Source organism: Canis lupus, chromosome 14 (genome assembly GCF_048164855.1).
Source record: "Canis lupus baileyi chromosome 14, mCanLup2.hap1, whole genome shotgun sequence".
NCBI classification, from domain to species: Eukaryota; Metazoa; Chordata; class Mammalia; order Carnivora; family Canidae; genus Canis; species Canis lupus.
The window spans coordinates 64598517-64616218 of record NC_132851.1 but is presented as its reverse complement, the minus strand read 5'-3'; the positions used below and the strand labels follow the sequence as shown (position 1 = coordinate 64616218).

At 37.7% G+C, this 17702-nt stretch overlaps 1 protein-coding gene across 4 annotated transcripts in view; it reads left to right on the top strand.

Moving 5' to 3' along the window:
• Nucleotides 1–17702, top strand: part of RASSF6 (Ras association domain family member 6) — a 44934-nt gene that overhangs the window by 22814 nt on the left and 4418 nt on the right. For all 4 annotated transcript variants that reach the window (XM_072775369.1, XM_072775371.1, XM_072775372.1 and 1 more), the window contains 6 exons: nt 792–870; nt 5132–5271; nt 10530–10627; nt 12305–12489; nt 15198–15299; nt 15634–15685. In XM_072775369.1, coding sequence (XP_072631470.1) covers nt 792–870; nt 5132–5271; nt 10530–10627; nt 12305–12489; nt 15198–15299; nt 15634–15685 — 656 coding nt within the window. The remainder of the gene's footprint in view (nt 1–791; nt 871–5131; nt 5272–10529; nt 10628–12304; nt 12490–15197; nt 15300–15633; nt 15686–17702) is intronic.

The window sequence follows — 17702 nt, the reverse complement described above, 5'->3', positions numbered from 1 at the left end:
ATATCAAGGAGGCCAGTGGTTAAAGTGTAGTGAGTGAAGGAAAGAATGGAAGGAAATGAGATCAAAGGGAAACAGAAGACCAGCTCACATCTGGCCTTTTAAGTCACTGGAAGCATGTTGGCTTTTAGTCCAAATAATGAAAAGATATTGGAGAATTTGGAGCTGAGGAGAGAAATGATCAGGTTTGCATTAAAATAACACCTGCTATTACAACAGGCTAGAGATACAGGGAGGCTTTTAGGAGACTGTTGCAGTAATCCAGGTGAAAGATGGACCAGTAGGTTAGCTAGGGAAGGCAAGGATCTTAGGCTATGGGCGCACCGGGGAAAGGACAGAGGAGGGGCAGTAACCAGTATTCCTACTGCCAGAGCCTACCTGTCACAAAGGAAAAGTAACTCAGAAGCAGTGGCCATTTCTGAACTGTTACTATACCCCAGGTAGGAAACACAGTGTCAGGCACGTACTAGATGCTTAACTGAGGCTGATTAATGTTGGAAAACCAAGAAGAAATGTGATACCAAATCCCTGTTTGGTGGCCGTCTCCTGTCACAGAACAGACTCCCACAACTTTGCCCTCAGTCATTTTACCTTCTTTCATTATTTATTTATGACCAATATTTGTTGCTGTCCCCAAAAGACTTCTGTTTTCAATGGCCTGCATTAAGTGAAAATGACAGCACCGTAAAGATTCCATTGAACCATTTCTATATCGTACCTGTACGAACTAAATGCACTATTTCTGCCTTTTACTGTTAGAGAGCCTCATTATAACCAAATGTAATTTTTTTTAGGGAACAACTTAATTCTTTATTGAAGAACTATAATATTTTTTATGGGAACCAGAAAAATCTGCATATTTTATATGGACAGGTAAGCCCATCAAAGAAATGCAATACAGTTTGATTCACAGGAAGAAATTCCATAAAGGTATGGAGGATTCAGGATGAGTTCGAGTCCATAATCTAGCGGCACAAGTGGTCTGGAAAAACTGGCAAATCTTTGACTTGATCATGATTTTCATTTTTAGACCAAATCACAAAATCCTAGTCCTGGAACATGTGACTTCTTAAGCAGTATTGGGGACAGGAAAGTATTTAAAAATAATTTTAATGACCTATTTACTTTCTATTTTTTAAAAGTGTATAAGTATCTTTTGAACAGCAAGTCCACCAGAAATCTATCATAATACTTTTTGCCAAATGTACTAGAACATATAGAGAAGGTCGTGTCATCCCATGGTGACATTATTTGTAATGGAGAGAATTTGAAGATATCTTCAGTCTATCCCAATGAGAGATAGCTCAAAGAAATATGGCATAGTCTGTAACATAGTTTGATTTGGTTGCTAAGATGAATCAGTTAAATTCCAATGGATGTGTACTACGTTATAACAACAAATTTTAAAATGTGAAAGAAACAATTCAGAAAAGTCCTGACGCTACAAAGCATTTTTTGGGAGTGCAAATTGTTGGGAGTGCAGGCTGTTGTACAATCCGGGCTTCGATTTTTCATTTCTTCCTCTTCGTCTCCTAGTAATCCTGTTTCCCACAAGTCTCTCCACTCAGTCTTGTGTTCTAATGGAGCTAACTTCACATCTTTACGATATCTTCCTGGTCCCAGGGAACATTAGACATTTCTACCTCTGATTTAAATCTTCAAATCTGATGGTACAGCATTGACTTTAGGCCAGTGCAATTTGGCTTAAAATTGCTTTAGAAGGAAACTTGCAAACTACTCTGGTCTTTACTAGTGAGGTTAAATGATTTCATTCAACTGAATATTTGTTACCTTCCCAAATGTGATAGATAGGAGAAGGAAGTAACTAATCTCTTTATGAAGAAATGGGCATAATTTTAAATTATTTCAATATTGTCCTATATCTAAGATCTCTAATGTATATAACTGTAAAGAAAATTTAAGAAAAGACCAAAACTTTAAAAAAGATTGTTTATATTTTGCTTCAAGTTTCTGTAAAGTTTATAATGTTCAGTTTTTTCCTTTAGGAAAATATTTGAATTTTGATGTTATGAACATTAATTTGAGCCATATTCTTTCCAATTCTAGGAACAGTGTTCAATTTATAATACAAAAGTCATTTAATTTTTTAAAATACATGAATAAAGTGCACAGTGAGACTATCAAATTGTTTAATCTTTCCATCTTTACTCACTGGTCAATAAAGTTAGAATTCAGAATTTTCAAAATATCCTTGGTTACAATAACAAACACTGTTAAAAGGGGCAGTATGGAGGATAAAATGCAGCTTTCTTAATCTCTGATTAATTAAGCTAATATATTTTTTTAAAAATTTATCTATTTACTTAACAGAGAGAGGGTGCGCAAGTAGGCAGGGCAGCAGGCAGAGGGAGAGGGAGAAGCAGACCCCTGTTGAGCAGAGAGCCCGATGTGGGGCTCGATCCCTGGACCCTGGGATCATGACCTGAGCTGAAGGCAGAGTCTGCCTAACCAATTGAGCTACCCAGGTGCCCCTAATTGAGCAAATACTGATTGTCTCCTGTGTGCAAGACACCATTCTAGAAGCTGCAGATAAAGCAATGAAGAAATTGGACAGAATGCCTTTATGCTGCTTACATTATAGCAGACAGATAAGAAACAAAATATACAATATATCAAATGGTAATAAAGGTGGTGGGCAATAGTAAAGCAGGGAAGAGGGCTCAGGGATCTAAGTGGGGTGAGGGAAGAGGAGCATTCAATCAGAGACTCTGAGAGATGTGAAGAAGCAAACCTTGCAGAGGTCTGTGGGATGCACATTCCAGGCGGAGACAGCCTGAATAAGGGGACGGAGCCTGACTAGTGTAATTGAAGGAGAGCAGGGAAGCCAGGAGAACAGGAATCTTGTGAGAAAGGGGAATTAGTCGCCATTGCAGCTGGAGACATAACTGTGAAGGGAAAGCACCAGAGTTTGTGGGTCTTGTAGATCATTGTGAAGACCTTAGCATGTATGTGCAATGAGATGGAAAACCACAGGGAAATTTTGAGTAGAACAGTGACATTACCTAAAAGGATTCATTTTAAAAGGATCTCCCAATTATTAATAAAATAAAAAATAAATAAAAAATAAATAAATAAAAGGATCTCCCTAGCTATGCGGAGTATAGGAAAGGACAAGAGAAGAATGAGAAAGAAAATTCTTACAATAATCCCGGCAAACATTGGCAATGGCATGGACCAAAATCATGGTAGTGGATACAGTGAGTGTGGTCACATTAGGGATATATTTTTAAGGTGGAGCTAATAGGATTTGCTAATGAGTTGGGTGTTAAGAACAAAAGAAAGATTAAAGGTGGCTCTAAAATTCCTGGCCTGAGCAACTGGAAGGATAAGGGTGTTATTTACCAAGATGGGAAAGAGTTGGGGAGGAAAATATTCATGGGAGAAAGACCAAGAGGTAATTAGGAACACACTAAGTTTGATGGAAGGTAGGCAATTGGATGGCTGGAGTTCAGTGGGAAGGTTTGGGCTAGAAATATAAAGTTGGAAGCTATTAGTTTAGAGATAGCATTTAAGGATCCTTGAGATCACCAAGGATACTGGTGTACATCTGAAAGAAAAGAGGCCTAAGGATTTAGACAACAAGATTAAATAAGTATAAACAAGACTTCTGTGATAATTTATTTAGTTGACCTCTAAAGAGACACTTTGTAAAAAATAAAAATAAAAATAAAAATAAAAAAATAGACACTGTGCAATTAGAGAGTATTCTGATATTCCTTACATGAGAAAACCTTACATTGTCTGATAGCAATTGGAGTATTTTTTCTTGAAAGCAAGAATTAGGTAATCTCAGAAGAGCAGTTACTCTTTGAATTTTTGCTGTAAGGGATTAATTGAAGTGTAATTAAGCAAAGAAGGGATGCTATACAGCAATAACTAAAATGTAGGACCTGCGTCATGTACTGCCCTTCCAGAGACCAAATTATGTTTGGTTGTTGAAAACAACTGATTGGTAACCTGACTTCTCAGTAATCTGAAACATGACCTCAAAAGTGGGAGAAAGAACACAACTTTGTTTCTGTCAGCCAAAGAAATAATAAGCAATAATATTATTGAGCACTTATTAACTGTCAGGCCCTATGAATTAGGGGTTATTGTGATGTCCATTCTTCAGAAGCATCAGGTTTAAGGGTGTCCAGCATCTCATCCAAAGTCACACAGCTGGGAAGTGGCAGATCCAGGGTTCAAACACGGTTCGGTCTGATTCCAGAGTCTGGAGTTTTCATTACACTCCCAAATAAAAATCGAGTCATTTACATTCTCTAATAATTGATTGGATGTCGTAGTACTTATTGGATGGTTGGAATATGACTCTCCTTAGTTTCTATATTTTTTGAAATTTCCATAATGACAATACATTACCCTAATAACAGAAAGGCTTTTACATAGAGAAGGGAAACATTGATTAGAAAATAAATTTTATGGAAATATGCTTTGGTACTAATATTTACATCCACAGAATAAATAAATGTCTATAACCCATGCTTGCATGGAATTTCCTTCCTATGTTATATTTTCAACTTAAAATCAAATGCTTTTGATTTTTTCAAATAAATAATTTCTGTTATACAACTTATACTGTGTTTTCATATATTTTTCCCTCATTCTGCATAATAATTCCTTGAGCTAAAATTTGTTGCTCAGAAATGAGGAAACAGCCACTAAGTCTCTGAAGAGCTGTTCCTCTGATTTCTAGTTTAGTTAGAGTGCTTACTTCTGCTTTAATCTGAAGATAACAGAATTAAACTTCCAGTTCAGTGAAGAATCATGGAGTTCAGAAAGCATTTGAACATGCTATGCCCTCTGGTGGGCATGTCATTACCATTATGACTTACTTTGTTGATTATAGGTGTTTCCAAAAATGAATTATTTTGCATTTGAACATGCTATGCCCTCTGGTGGGCATGTCATTACCATCATGACTTACTTTGTTGATTATAGGTGTTTCCAAAAATGAATTATTTTGAGGATAAATTGAAAAGCCAAACAATCCCACTGGGGAATTTATTTATTAAGATGCCTTACAGACCTGATTTCTACATTTTCAGTTAAAAGATTTACCTTCTATAAATGACACAAAAACCATGTATGAGATGATTGGTTTCTTCCCCAGACAGAAGAGGGCGAACTAATTGTTGAAGGAATGTTGGACATTTCCTGGGGAGTAAAACGGCCTATACAACTGAAAATCCAAGATGAGAAGCAAATCCCTTCTTTCACTATGTTGAGATCACCAGATGTCTTTTCCAAAAGGTAAGCTGCCTTTCGTGTTTTAACTCCTTAGTGGAGGATCCTCATATTTACATACCTTTCTTGTGTGGATTCTTAGAGATGGGAGCGCTAATGCTTATAACACAATCTCATCTGATCCCCAGCAACTCTGTGAAGTAGGTGTTCGGAACCGGGGGCTCCGAGAGGTTAGGCAATTTGTGCAAAATCTCCAAATACCATGTAGCAGAACCGGACTGGACCTCAGGTCTGCCTGTCTGCTGTGTTGCTTCTCTCCTGAAGGCTGCGTTCCTTTGTTAGAAAAGACAAAATGTAAAGGCAAGATTCCATTAGCCCTGACCTGGACACCAAAAGGGGAGAGAAAATTTGAATTTCTCCTTTCCTTGGAACAGAGGGCTCTTCCTGAGGGGAGACTTCTGGAAAGCAGATTTAATGATGCTCCACCTAATTGTCCTGATCCCGTGCAACAGGGCACAACAAAATGCACGTGAAGCTCGTAACTGCACAAGACCGTTCTCTGCGTGGGTTTATGCATCAGAACCCCAAATACAAAGGCTGGGCTGATTTTTTTCTTTATCCTTTGCAATTTTTAGAAAAACGAATATTCCCAGGGAGAATCATACATGTAATTTTTTTTCTTTTTCTCTTCTTCTCTACCTTCCCTCCTTTTTAATCCTCAACTTTCCAGCTTGTCTCCCTACTACGTATATAGAGGCACCAAGGTTTGTCCTCACTCATCCTGCCATCTATATATAACTAGATGGGCTGGAGTTCTAGGAAGAGAGGATGAAGAGAGAGCCCAGGACCTTTTCCTCAATCTGATCTTTGGCCATAGGCAAGGAAAACCCAATATCACCTTGAAGGAAGCCCCATTTTTCCTGTGGAAAGAACACTGATGCCCCACTGTGATTTATTTGCACCTTGCCAATTCTCTCAAACACGATGCTCCAGCAGTTCTGAACATTTTGTAATTCCCTACAGGTACCATGCAGTCTCTTACTTTCCTGACTCCTGGAAAGTCTACCTGCTTTTCAACATCCATTTGCCTCACTCCCTTCAATCAATCTTTTAAGATTCTGGTCAGGTAACACATTCTCCAGAAAGTCTTTTCTGACCCTTCTGTCTGCACCAGGGGCATTGACAACTTTTCTAGAATCACTTTTATTTATTTATTTATTTATTTTTTTTTTAGAATCACTTTTAAAATGCACCATCAATTGGTTTTTTATGCCCCTATCTCCTCCTCTGGCCCGAGGGCTTTCTCGGGCTATGAACACACTTTATTCATCTGTTATGGTGGTGCTGGCATGAAGAAGAGACTCAAAATACAGTTTTGAATTAAGTCCCCACAAGCCTGGTAGTTACATTAACCTCTGCTCTGTTGTGAAAACTGTCTCCATCTACCATTCTGACTAGTCTCCCATCCAGGCTAAGGGTTGCCAGCAGGGAAAGGGTCCTGTGTCTATGCAAGAACAGAAGGGAGACCACAGACTTAGGCTCTGATGAAGCCCCGAATGCCTCATCTTCAGGTACCAGATGACTGATGGGCTGATGATTCTAAATAACTAGGAGCATCCTGTAAGAGGAGAAATTACCCCTGGGCTCTGCTCTTAGATCACTGTACAAGACATGAATTTGGCAGAATTAGCTATCATTATTCATATTGCCTAAAAACTCATTGCAAAGTTCTCTGAGCAGCCAGCTGCTTTTGATACATTTTAATTATTTGAGTCATGAAAACTTAATAAGTATGGAACATTAAGGGAAGATGTCAAGGAGATGCAGTAAGGTACTTGTATTATCACATGAAACCTTTTTAAAAATAGCTACCCCAAGGTATTTTGGAGTTTTCAAATTAAAATTCAAAACACTTGCTCCTAAAAATCCTCAATTTGGGCATAACTTTCAAGAGACCAGGTGGACAAAGTAATATTGATGCCTCTCCATACACTGTGGCAGGTTAAATTTAATATTCTCATGACATGCCTTCCATGGACACCAACTGCATTTTTAATTATTTATCAGAAAGACCATTGCTGTGAACCGAACAGGAACTATCTCCTTTAGTTTAGAGCTGAGAAAGAATTCCCTAGAGAACTCTGCCTGCCCTTGACCACAGTAGTGAGACTTACTAGAGCATTCGAACGAAGCAAAGGGCACACTTGTGGTGTATCAGATCTTACTGAAGGTTAGGAATTATCAGAAAGAGGTCCTACCCTCTCACACTCAAGAGCAAAGTTAGATTCAGTTGTGGTTAACTAGGCAAGAATCCTTCCTGGAAACCAGCTGAACACTCAGCAGGAAGGGACAGCATAATTTGGAATGGCTGTTCCTTGGCCTCTGGTTCCCTAGTGGGGTGCTTGGCCACCCGAGGGTCCTATTCTTTGTTTCAGTCCAATTCTAGACATTGTCATTCTGGTTACCACCCTTAAGATGGCATTCACTTGAATTCTGAGCTTTGAAGGAAATCAAATGAAAAAAGAGCCTATTCCCTCACTCTCACTTCTCAGGTGCCCTTTCTCATAAGGATTCCTTGGTGCAGAACTTGTACCTCGGCTCCCACAGGGTCACAGATGTGGTATCTTCAGTGGGTGGATGTGGAGCAAAAGACAAGGAAGTTGTGTACTCAGCTGCAGGAAGGGCTGCAATCTTGTCTTTCTGTTCACCCATGGAGACAATCATCAGTTTGTCATGCTAATTTGCTTTAATGATCTTCCAAATGAGTCACCCTGAGTCAGCTTAAAGGGAGTGGTAGAAGCTTAAATATAAATCAGTCTGTTTGAACTGTGACCACTTGTGGCCCTTTATGGAAACAATTCTTTGGGCAGTACTTTGATCTTTCATATATGGTCCAAGTCCTTTGTTTCGAAAATCTTTCAAAACATTTTTTTTCAAAAAAACCCAAGCCTTACTGAGATTACATTTGCTTGCACAAGTTTTGATTTCAGTCTTTAATCTTTCTAAAATCTGTGTTTGCACATTTTATACAGGTCGTGACAGAATGACATAAACAACAGAAGCTGGACAAGTGTACATTTGAATAACATTCATAGTGTGGTTTTTTTCTTACAACACAGGTAGAAAAATGACCACATTCCATTTGTCTATCAAATTACTACTTCCTTTTTATTTTGCAGCTCGTCAGAAAAGTTCCCCACGATTTAAATTTACTGATAGTATATATGGTGAAGCATGGTCAGAGCAATGCTAACAGTCCCATGCTTGGGCAAGTTAAGCTATTTGATATTGCATTAAGTTCCATCCAGTTTCTTTGAACAGCTCTGGGTAACTGTCCTCAAGTGTAGTCCTGTGCACAGTTGTACGTGGGTGATTCTTCGAATTACACAATCCAGAGCTCAAAACTGGTGCTTTCTACTATGATGGGTAGAGAGGAGGAAGGGCCAAAGATTCATATACTGAGCCATGTTTGTTCCCCGTGATACCACTGAACCATAAGGAAGTGAGGACAAGTGCCAAGTCTGCCGAGATAACCGAGGATTTATACAATACTGATTGGGCACTCCTGGGCACTCTCATCTTCCCCCATGTGAAATAGCATTAGGCTGCCTTCCCATTTGAGTTTCTGCTTTTCATTGGTATTGAGCCTTCCCCATTGCTAACTCTCTTTCTATGATAATAACATCTGCCTCCTTGTGATAATTAATCTCTTGTAGATTAGGGAAGATGGGTAGTTTTGTCTACCTTAAGAATAACTTGATTCTGAGTCAGGATCTGAATAGGTCTCCTTTGAGTTCATTATTACTTATAGTTGTTGGACTTTTCTGACACTCAACTATCTATATTCTGGAGAGTAAGGCTTATGAAAAAATTAACTAACAAAAACATTAGAATTATCTTATTTACACTAAGACGTTATTTAGATCCTTTTTTAAATTTTTTTTTAATTTTTATTTTATTTTTTATTTATGATAGGCACACAGTGAGAGAGAGAGAGAGAGAGAGAGAGAGAGAGAGGCAGAGACACAGGCAGAGGGAGAACCAGGCTCCATGCACTGGGAGCCCGACGTGGGATTCGATCCTGGGTCTCCAGGATCGCGCCCTGGGCCAAAGGCAGGCGCTAAACCGCTGCGCCACCCAGGGATCCCTTAGATCCTTATTTACATTATTAAGCTCAAATGATATAAAGGTCGCAAAAAGACACCAAAAGAATTCAAAGATCAAGGGGGAAAAATCACGTTTGTCATGTTCACCACCACTAGTCTTAATAAGCATTTTTTTGTTATTGTTGCCACCAGTGGAATTTGGATAGAATTAGTGCTACAAATGCTACATTTGGATAGAGTATATGCCACCACTTACCGGTTTTTGTCATTATGCTAGAGATTTTTAGTAAGAATAAAACCAGTCCGAGTAATAAAAGTATCCATTAAACTAGAGAGACTCAGGAATATCTTAGCTCCCTAGTGGTTCCTTGCCTATCATGAAACGGATACAGGTGATCATGATGAGGATGACAATGAAAATGAGGATGATTTTGATAACTTTTAACACATATTGCAAGTTTACTGTGCATATCAGGCACTGTTTGAAGAATTTTACACAAAATAACTCATTTAATCTTCTCAGCAACCCTATCCAACCTCCTATAATTAACATCCCCATTTTATAGATAAGGACACGGGAGAAGGCACAGAGAAGATAAGTCACTAGATAAATAAAGTAAAAGTGACTCAGCCCAGCTGGTAAAAATAAGTAGTTGCCCAGTTTTATGTATTCTAATCACTAAGATGCATTGAAGATTGTTAGTATCCTGTATATAAATCATGTTTTAGGAAAAAAGTTTCTCATATACTTTCCTCCTTCGTAAATTGCATTCACAGTAGTAAAGAGCCTTAAAGATAAGCACCACATCTTACTGAGAGCCATTCTACCTAAAAATGCTTTGAATACAATGGGAACTCAAAGCCTGTTGGAAGAAGGAACACTTTTATATCTTAACTCTCCTAAGAGCATTGCGAGATATCTGTGTGAACAATGGATTATTTTGGTTTCTCCTAATTCCATTTGCATACACATTTTACAGAAGCTGTACAATCTTGTGTTTCAGGGTATAACTGAATTGTCAATTTTGCTTCAAGTGAGGACAGAAGTATATAAAGCACACGATGACCATCCTGGTGTAAATAGAATTTTAATAAATGAAATCATTATAATTTGGACTATGCCTACCTGTGGAGGCTCTCCATGCTATATTAATGCTATAAATCTGAAAACCATTATGAATAGAACTGATGTAATTTACATGATTCACTACTTTTCAGGGGAATGACACGCTGGGGGGAGTTTGACGATCTTTACCATATTAGTGATCTGGATAGGACCCAGATTCCAGAGCCTGAAGCAACAGTTTCCCAAGGAGGTAAGTATCAAACTCTTATTAATGGAGAGACCTCTTTTTTAATGTAAAGCATGAATCCTAAAAGTTTCTCTGATATTTAGCATTTTGCGCACCACTATTTAATAAAACTTTTGTATTAAAAAAAACTCTTAGGATCATATTAAGTCACTACAATGCTCATATGATATTTAAGAACTTTACTATATAAAAATATGATTATTTTTATTTATTTTTCAAGATTTATTTATTTATTTGAGAGAGAGAGCATGATGGGGAGGGGCAGAGGGAGAGAAAGAAGGAGAGAAAGATGTCGAGGAGACATCCCACTGATCACAGTGCCCCACACAGGGCTCCACCTCATGACTCTAGATCATGACCTGAGTGGAAACCAAGAATCGGATGCTCAACCAACTGCACCACTCAGGCGCCCCACAGCTATTTTCAAAATTACACCAACTCACTTAGATTTATTAGATTAGGGAAAGCTAATGAATTGAATAAATCTGTATATGTAAAATTCTTCAGTATTTTCCCTAGGGATTAGGATCATTTATTATACTCAGTAGTTTTTTATGTTAGACCAATCCCCTCAGACTGAATTCTACATCTTTTTAGAAGTTGAATGTTTTAGTTAGTTAATAAGTCTTTACATAACACCATTTCCCCCAAAAAAGAGGCAGATATACTGAAATCAGTATATTTGATAGAGTCATTTCAACCATTTCTTTTAAAAAGAGAAATCAACTTAAACATCAAATAAGTTCATATTGAACTCACACAAACCAATGGTAAATGGCAGCTCCTATGACACGTGACATCGGTAGCCACAGTGATGATGTGATAGTAATATTAGTAGCTACCATTTACTGAGACTCTGCTAAGTGTCAGCCATGATATTGTGTATCTTACATAGATATGGGGAACCAAGAAGGGAGGAGCTGGTGACTGAGGCTGGGGGCAGAGTTTATGTTTCTGGGGTCGTCCTATTACAAAGCTTATTTCAGACTTTTCTCGTCAACATTATCTTATTAATCTACCAACAACTTCCAATGTTTATTTTTTCCAAGCCTTTCTCAACGCAGTTTTTTCTTCTGTCTCCATAAAAACCCACATTCAATAACTAACATAATGTTCCTTCCAAGATTCCCCTATCTTTGATGGCTCTTGGCATCTTTTATATAAAGGTCCTTCTAGTTAGCCTGTTGAAAACATTTCTCTAAACTCAGGGGAGGGATCCCTGGGTGGTGCAGTGGTTTGGCGCCTGCCTTTGGCCCAGGGCGCGATCCTGGAGACCCGGGATCGAATCCCACGTCCGGCTCCCGGTGCATGGAGCCTGCTTCTCCCTCTGCCTATGTCTCTGCCTCTCTCTCTCTCTGTGTGTGACTATCATAAAAAATAAAAAAATAAATAAACTCAGGGGAATCCTAATTTCTTGGTATCGAAGATACCATAAAAATCTATTTGTATCCAAGCACCAGTGCTAGAGGAAGATAAAATATCTCAAGACTATTGGATGATACTCTAATTAATTAGGAAATTTTTTAAAATCCCAAAGTAAAACGGAACACTATTTCCTACTGTTTGAAAACATTATAGTTCACTGCCTAGCTATATATTTTCCTATTAAATACATATACAAATCCACCCAAGGAGGTAGGCGGCTAATGATATGGCCCTTATAATCTTTATTCTTCCCAGATTATTTATCTTATCACAGTAGCACTCTGAAGCCTTATGCAGAAGAAGAGCCAGAATCCCCATTGCTCTATCGAACCATGAGTGAAGCAACCCTGGTGAGAAAAAGGATGAAGTCTCCAATGATGGACAGAAAAGAGAGACAGAAGCATAGGGCCTCTATTAATGGGCACTTCTATAACCATGAAGTGAGTCATAATTCCATTAATGTCATTTAAATGATGTCTGTTTTCCTAACAATACCACTCAACTCAACTTACAATTAAAAATAGTAATAAAATAGTAGTAGTGTATCTAACATTTATTGGGTACTCACTATGTGTTAGGTATTAAACTGTTTTAAGTTGGATTCTGATTATCTCATTAATCACTGAAACAATCCTTTGAAATAGGTACCATTATTTTCCCTGCCTGTGTTCACTGAGGCTCCAGAAGTTAAGTAATTTGTCTTAGGTCACAGTACTTTTAAGTAGCAGCTCTGAACTTGAAGCCAGCTTTGTCTGACTCCAGAACCCAAGTATTAGCCGACGTGATGGATGAGCCCTATCTAAGGGTCTGGTTCTGTGCCAAGCACTATAAAGATGGCTCAGTTAATGCCTCTGCCCACATGGAGCTCGGGTCTCGGGCAAGGAAACCAGTACATCAACAAATGGCATTAGAATAATGTAAGGGCTGCAATAGAGAATGGTTCAAAGTACATTTGAACATTAACATTTAAATAAAGAAAAAAAAAACAGCTACAGACCTTTTATTCCAATGAATCAAATTTCTCATCTCACAGCGTTCCTTTCCGGGTCTTGAACATATAGATGTATTTTTTTATGTAAGCGTAGTTATACTTTGGATATAATTTGTATTCTAATTTTTCACTTAATGTTTTAAATTTATGTGTTCCTTTCCACAGTTTTTGTAAGACATTTCACTTTGTTGATGGTGGGAAATAGATCAGAACTGAAGTTTTTCATGTCATGTATTTCAGCAATTATTCATTCATTTAATAAATACTTAAAAAGCACTTATTCTGTGCCAGGTACCATCCTAAGCCCTTTAATACAAAATGTTAACTCATTCATCTGAAGCTTTTTTGCCTTGTTCTTTCTTCTACCCTTGGGAACATATCCAAAGTGCACCTTTGGAGACTGGTGGGGAGAAACCTCCCTTGTGAATTCTCTGTTCAAATTCAACATTTTTCTGGCTCAAGAATTTCCCCTTAGCCATTGACAGTCCCGCATAGATGTGCAACTACCAATTGCCCTGGTTTTTATTCCTTATAATTATGCTGTGTCATCATCTTGTGGGGGTTGTTGGTGTTAAAGAAGGCTGTAAAGACCTCACTGTTCCAAATGAACAGCCGCCAGCGGGGCCCCCCTGTGCTAAGAATGAAATTGATGAGAAGTTGGCCGCAGAGTATCCTGGCTAAATGCTGGACGGCTGCAGCTTGACACCCTGATTTCAAATTCTTGATGACCGAAGTTAAAAAAAAATACCTCCATCTCTTAGCTTTCGTTCTTTTATCCTTCCTACTTTGCAGGTTGATGGGACTAAATGGAATGAGGTGAGCTAAGCACTGAGCACAGTGTCTGGCACAAAGAAAAACTCAATTTACATTAGTTTCATTTTTGTTGGTTAAAAGAGATCAAGCTGGAACCACACATATGTCATACAGATGCCATTCGCTGCAATTTAATAACTAGCAGAAAACAGAACAAACCCTCAAGCCCCAAAGCACTCCATCGGTGAACGTGCTGCAAGAGGCATCTAGGAGTTTAAGTCGATAGAGTCATAAGATGTGTTTTTATGTCACAGAACCCCATGATAACACCAATATTGTTAGGATATGAATAACAGCCATATTAGAGACTTAGATTATGATATTTGTACATAAGTTATGACTATTGACGACCTGTGGTATGCTTCTACCCGTGCAATAAGAAACCATTTTATTCCATTGTGTGTTTTGGCCAAGTAAAACTCTGAAAAACATGATTCCAAGTTCATTGTATGTTGGCACTTTGGAAGGGCTCTTGGAGATCATCTAGTCCCACTCTCTTATTTTACAAATGAAATCCTCGAGGCTTCTTAAGGCCTCAATGTTAAGTGAACTAACAAAGTTGGAGTTAGGAGACTCTATGATCTAGGGCTCTGAGTCTTAATCTAGTGCTGTTGCCAAACTCCATAAATATTTTTCATATAAACAACATAATCATGTATGTAACATACTCTCGCCCTAGTACTAGATGAACACATGGGTCTACAGGACTCCATGGAACTCATAAGCACCAGTCAGATGTTTCAGAGTGACTCATTAATGCCTCACAATGTGCACAAACACTGAATTTTCTCACACTTAGCAAGAATTTATCCCAGAAATCCTCCATATATCTGCTTCAAAAAGTTATCTCCATACCCATATTTCTATTCACACAGATGTTGTGCATATATGCACTTTGATATTTACTCACTGATTTCCCAATAAAAGGCTCATCTAACAATCCACTGAGCCACCCCAGAGCCCACCCATCTCCATGTCTGCTGAACCGAACTCATTTCTAGAGTCTTGGAACACTATTCATGTTACTTTGCATTTGTGTTTAGTCATAGTTAATTTAATTTAAAATCTTGAACCACATTGAACAATGAGATGGTTATCTAGTGAAAATGTTTCGAACATCCTCAAATGATGTTTTACCCGACTTACTCTAGAAACAAACAATGTAAAGCTGCTTAAAAGGATACATAATATCCCAACAACAAAGAAAGCAAGCACAAAAGAACAAAAGTTTTAAACTGGTGATTTGGGATTTTTTTTTTCCACATAAGAGGGTAAGAAGGCCAGGTTCAACATATTGATTCTTGTTAGTTTGATGTAATGTTAAGAATTTTGTTTTCTTCCCAGACATCGATTTTCACTCCAGCCTTTGGGTCAGAAACTAAGGTCAGAATAAATAGTAATATGAGGACTGAAGAAGTAATAGAGCAACTTCTCCAAAAATTTAAGGTAATCTTTATCACAAAACTGAGCTAGAACTGTATTGGATATAATTTAACTGCAGATACATAAATGCACTCTTCTGAAGAAGACCTATCAACATATGATCTAAATTAAGTTGTTCACTTCTGAAGAATTCTTTCTTAAGTATAACATCTCTTTGTAAATGAGCCTTGAGAAATTACTTTAGCCCTAGTGAGCAGAGCTGTTTTCATGTCTAAAAGTGCAAACTGAGAGTGAGGAAACAGATTATTTGGGTCAGGTTAGTTTAGAAAACATCTGACAATGACCAATCAGTCAAATATGAAAGAATTCATGTACGTTTATTTTTTTGCATTGACAGATTGAAAACAGTGCCCAAGATTTTGCACTTTACATTACTTTTGCAACAGGTGGTAAGTTTGATCACTCTTTTTATATGATTCCAGGAGGTTGTAGTTTTATGTCCACGGGGGAGGCAGAAGACAGTTAAACGTCATTCTGTGGAAGCAAGGGAAAGAAAAGAGCAAGATGGAAACGAGGGAGGGTGTTTTAGAAGATTATTCATATCTCAATTTCAGAGGAAGATAACTTAAGAATAAGGTATCCTAGAAGAGCTTATAATACAGAAGAGTTCATCTGCTATTTGGCCAGACATTAAATTACCTGAATGGTGGTCAGACCTGGGAGAGTCTGTGGAAAGTTCCCAAGGATTGTTATGCACTGAAGTTGTTGACTTCTATACCTCTTTCTTTTTGACTTTCCCTTCTCATTCTAGCTCTTACTGGAGCCATCAATGCAAACCATCTCTCTCTGATCTTGTTATTACCGCTTTCTTAGCACTGTGTCTGCGGCATTGCAGGAGTGTTCTTTCTCCCTCAGTAGAGAAAAATATGCACAACTTGGTGGTCAGGAGCAAAAGTTTGGCAGCTGGACATTGGGAAGAGGCTACACATGGGGTGCTGGGAGCAGGGATAAAAGAGAGATTAGAGAAAAAGCTAAAGAAATACTAAAATGAAATTTTTAAAAACCCTAAAGCTGAAAAAATTACGTTAAATTGTAGAAATATTTCCGGCTAAAGAGTCAGAGTGTTTGAACAGGAAATTGAACAGAATAAAATAATACTGGGACACCTGGGTGGCTCAGCTGTTGAGCGCCTGCCTTTGGCCCAGGGCGTGATCCTGCAGACCCAGGATCGAGTCCCACATCGGACTCCCTGCATGGAGCCTGCTTCTCCCTCTGCCTGTGTCTCTGCCTCTCTCTCTCTCGAATAATAAAATCTTAAAAATAAATAAAAACAAATAAATTAAAATTAAAATTAAAAAAAGAATAAAATAATACATTTTGATGCCAGGACAAAAATGTAAATGAAAAAAAAAATGAAAGTTGGATCTTTAAAAGTATATAAAATTAAAGTCCTTATAAATTGAAGCTTTGAAAATAAGAAATATATGAATTTTAAAAATTCTAAGGGTGTGTATATATATATTCATATTTTACTTGTTTAGGAAAAACTAAGAAGTATAAAATAAAAAGCAGAAAGGGACTCTATAAAAATGTAAAAGATACAAATAGTAAATTATGAAAACTATCAGATAAAAGGTTAATACCTATAATAGTAGAGTTCTTGCAAAATGGTAACAAAAAGACAATGCAATGAAAACAGAAACCACAATGCGATATCAGCTCCCATTTAGCAGATTGGCAACGTTTCAGAAGGATTCTACCTATGCCTGGTGTGGTGAAAGGTAAAAGGGTATTTTCATGCAATTCTGGTGAAAATGTAACTGCTTTTACTTTTTTGGAACTTATTCTAATATTATTAACATTATTATTAACATACAGGATATGTATCCTTTAACTCAGCGATCCCACTGGTGAGAATCTATTCCACAAAAACGAAAGGACTAATACCTACAGATTTATGTGCAAGGCTATTTATAATGACAACAAATTAAAGACAAAGTCACCCATTATAGGAGAATGATTGCATAAGTGGTTGTTAAGCAGCCATCAAATGGAGTTGTTAGATGTATACAAGTTAAATGGAGGGAATTCCATAATATCTATTCTGTGAAAAATGCAACATGCCTAAAAATGTACATAATATGATCCCATCTTTGTAAAAGAATTACAAATCCCATTTAAATATGTGTTATATAAGATCCTATGACCAGAGAGAAAGGTATTAAATGATAGATACTGAGTCATGAGCATCAATTACCCAACTAGGAGGTTGGGGGGATGCAGAGAAGAGGATGGAAAAAGGAGAAACACAGAAGCAAAAAAATAAATCATTTAAAAAAACATGTCTTAACTCCTAGAATCCTCTTCTGACCTCTACACGCTACAATAAAAATAGCAAGTTTCACACGACCTCCTTTATGTATTGTGCTTGTGTCTGTGCATAAAGACACATAGGAAGGGCTGGCC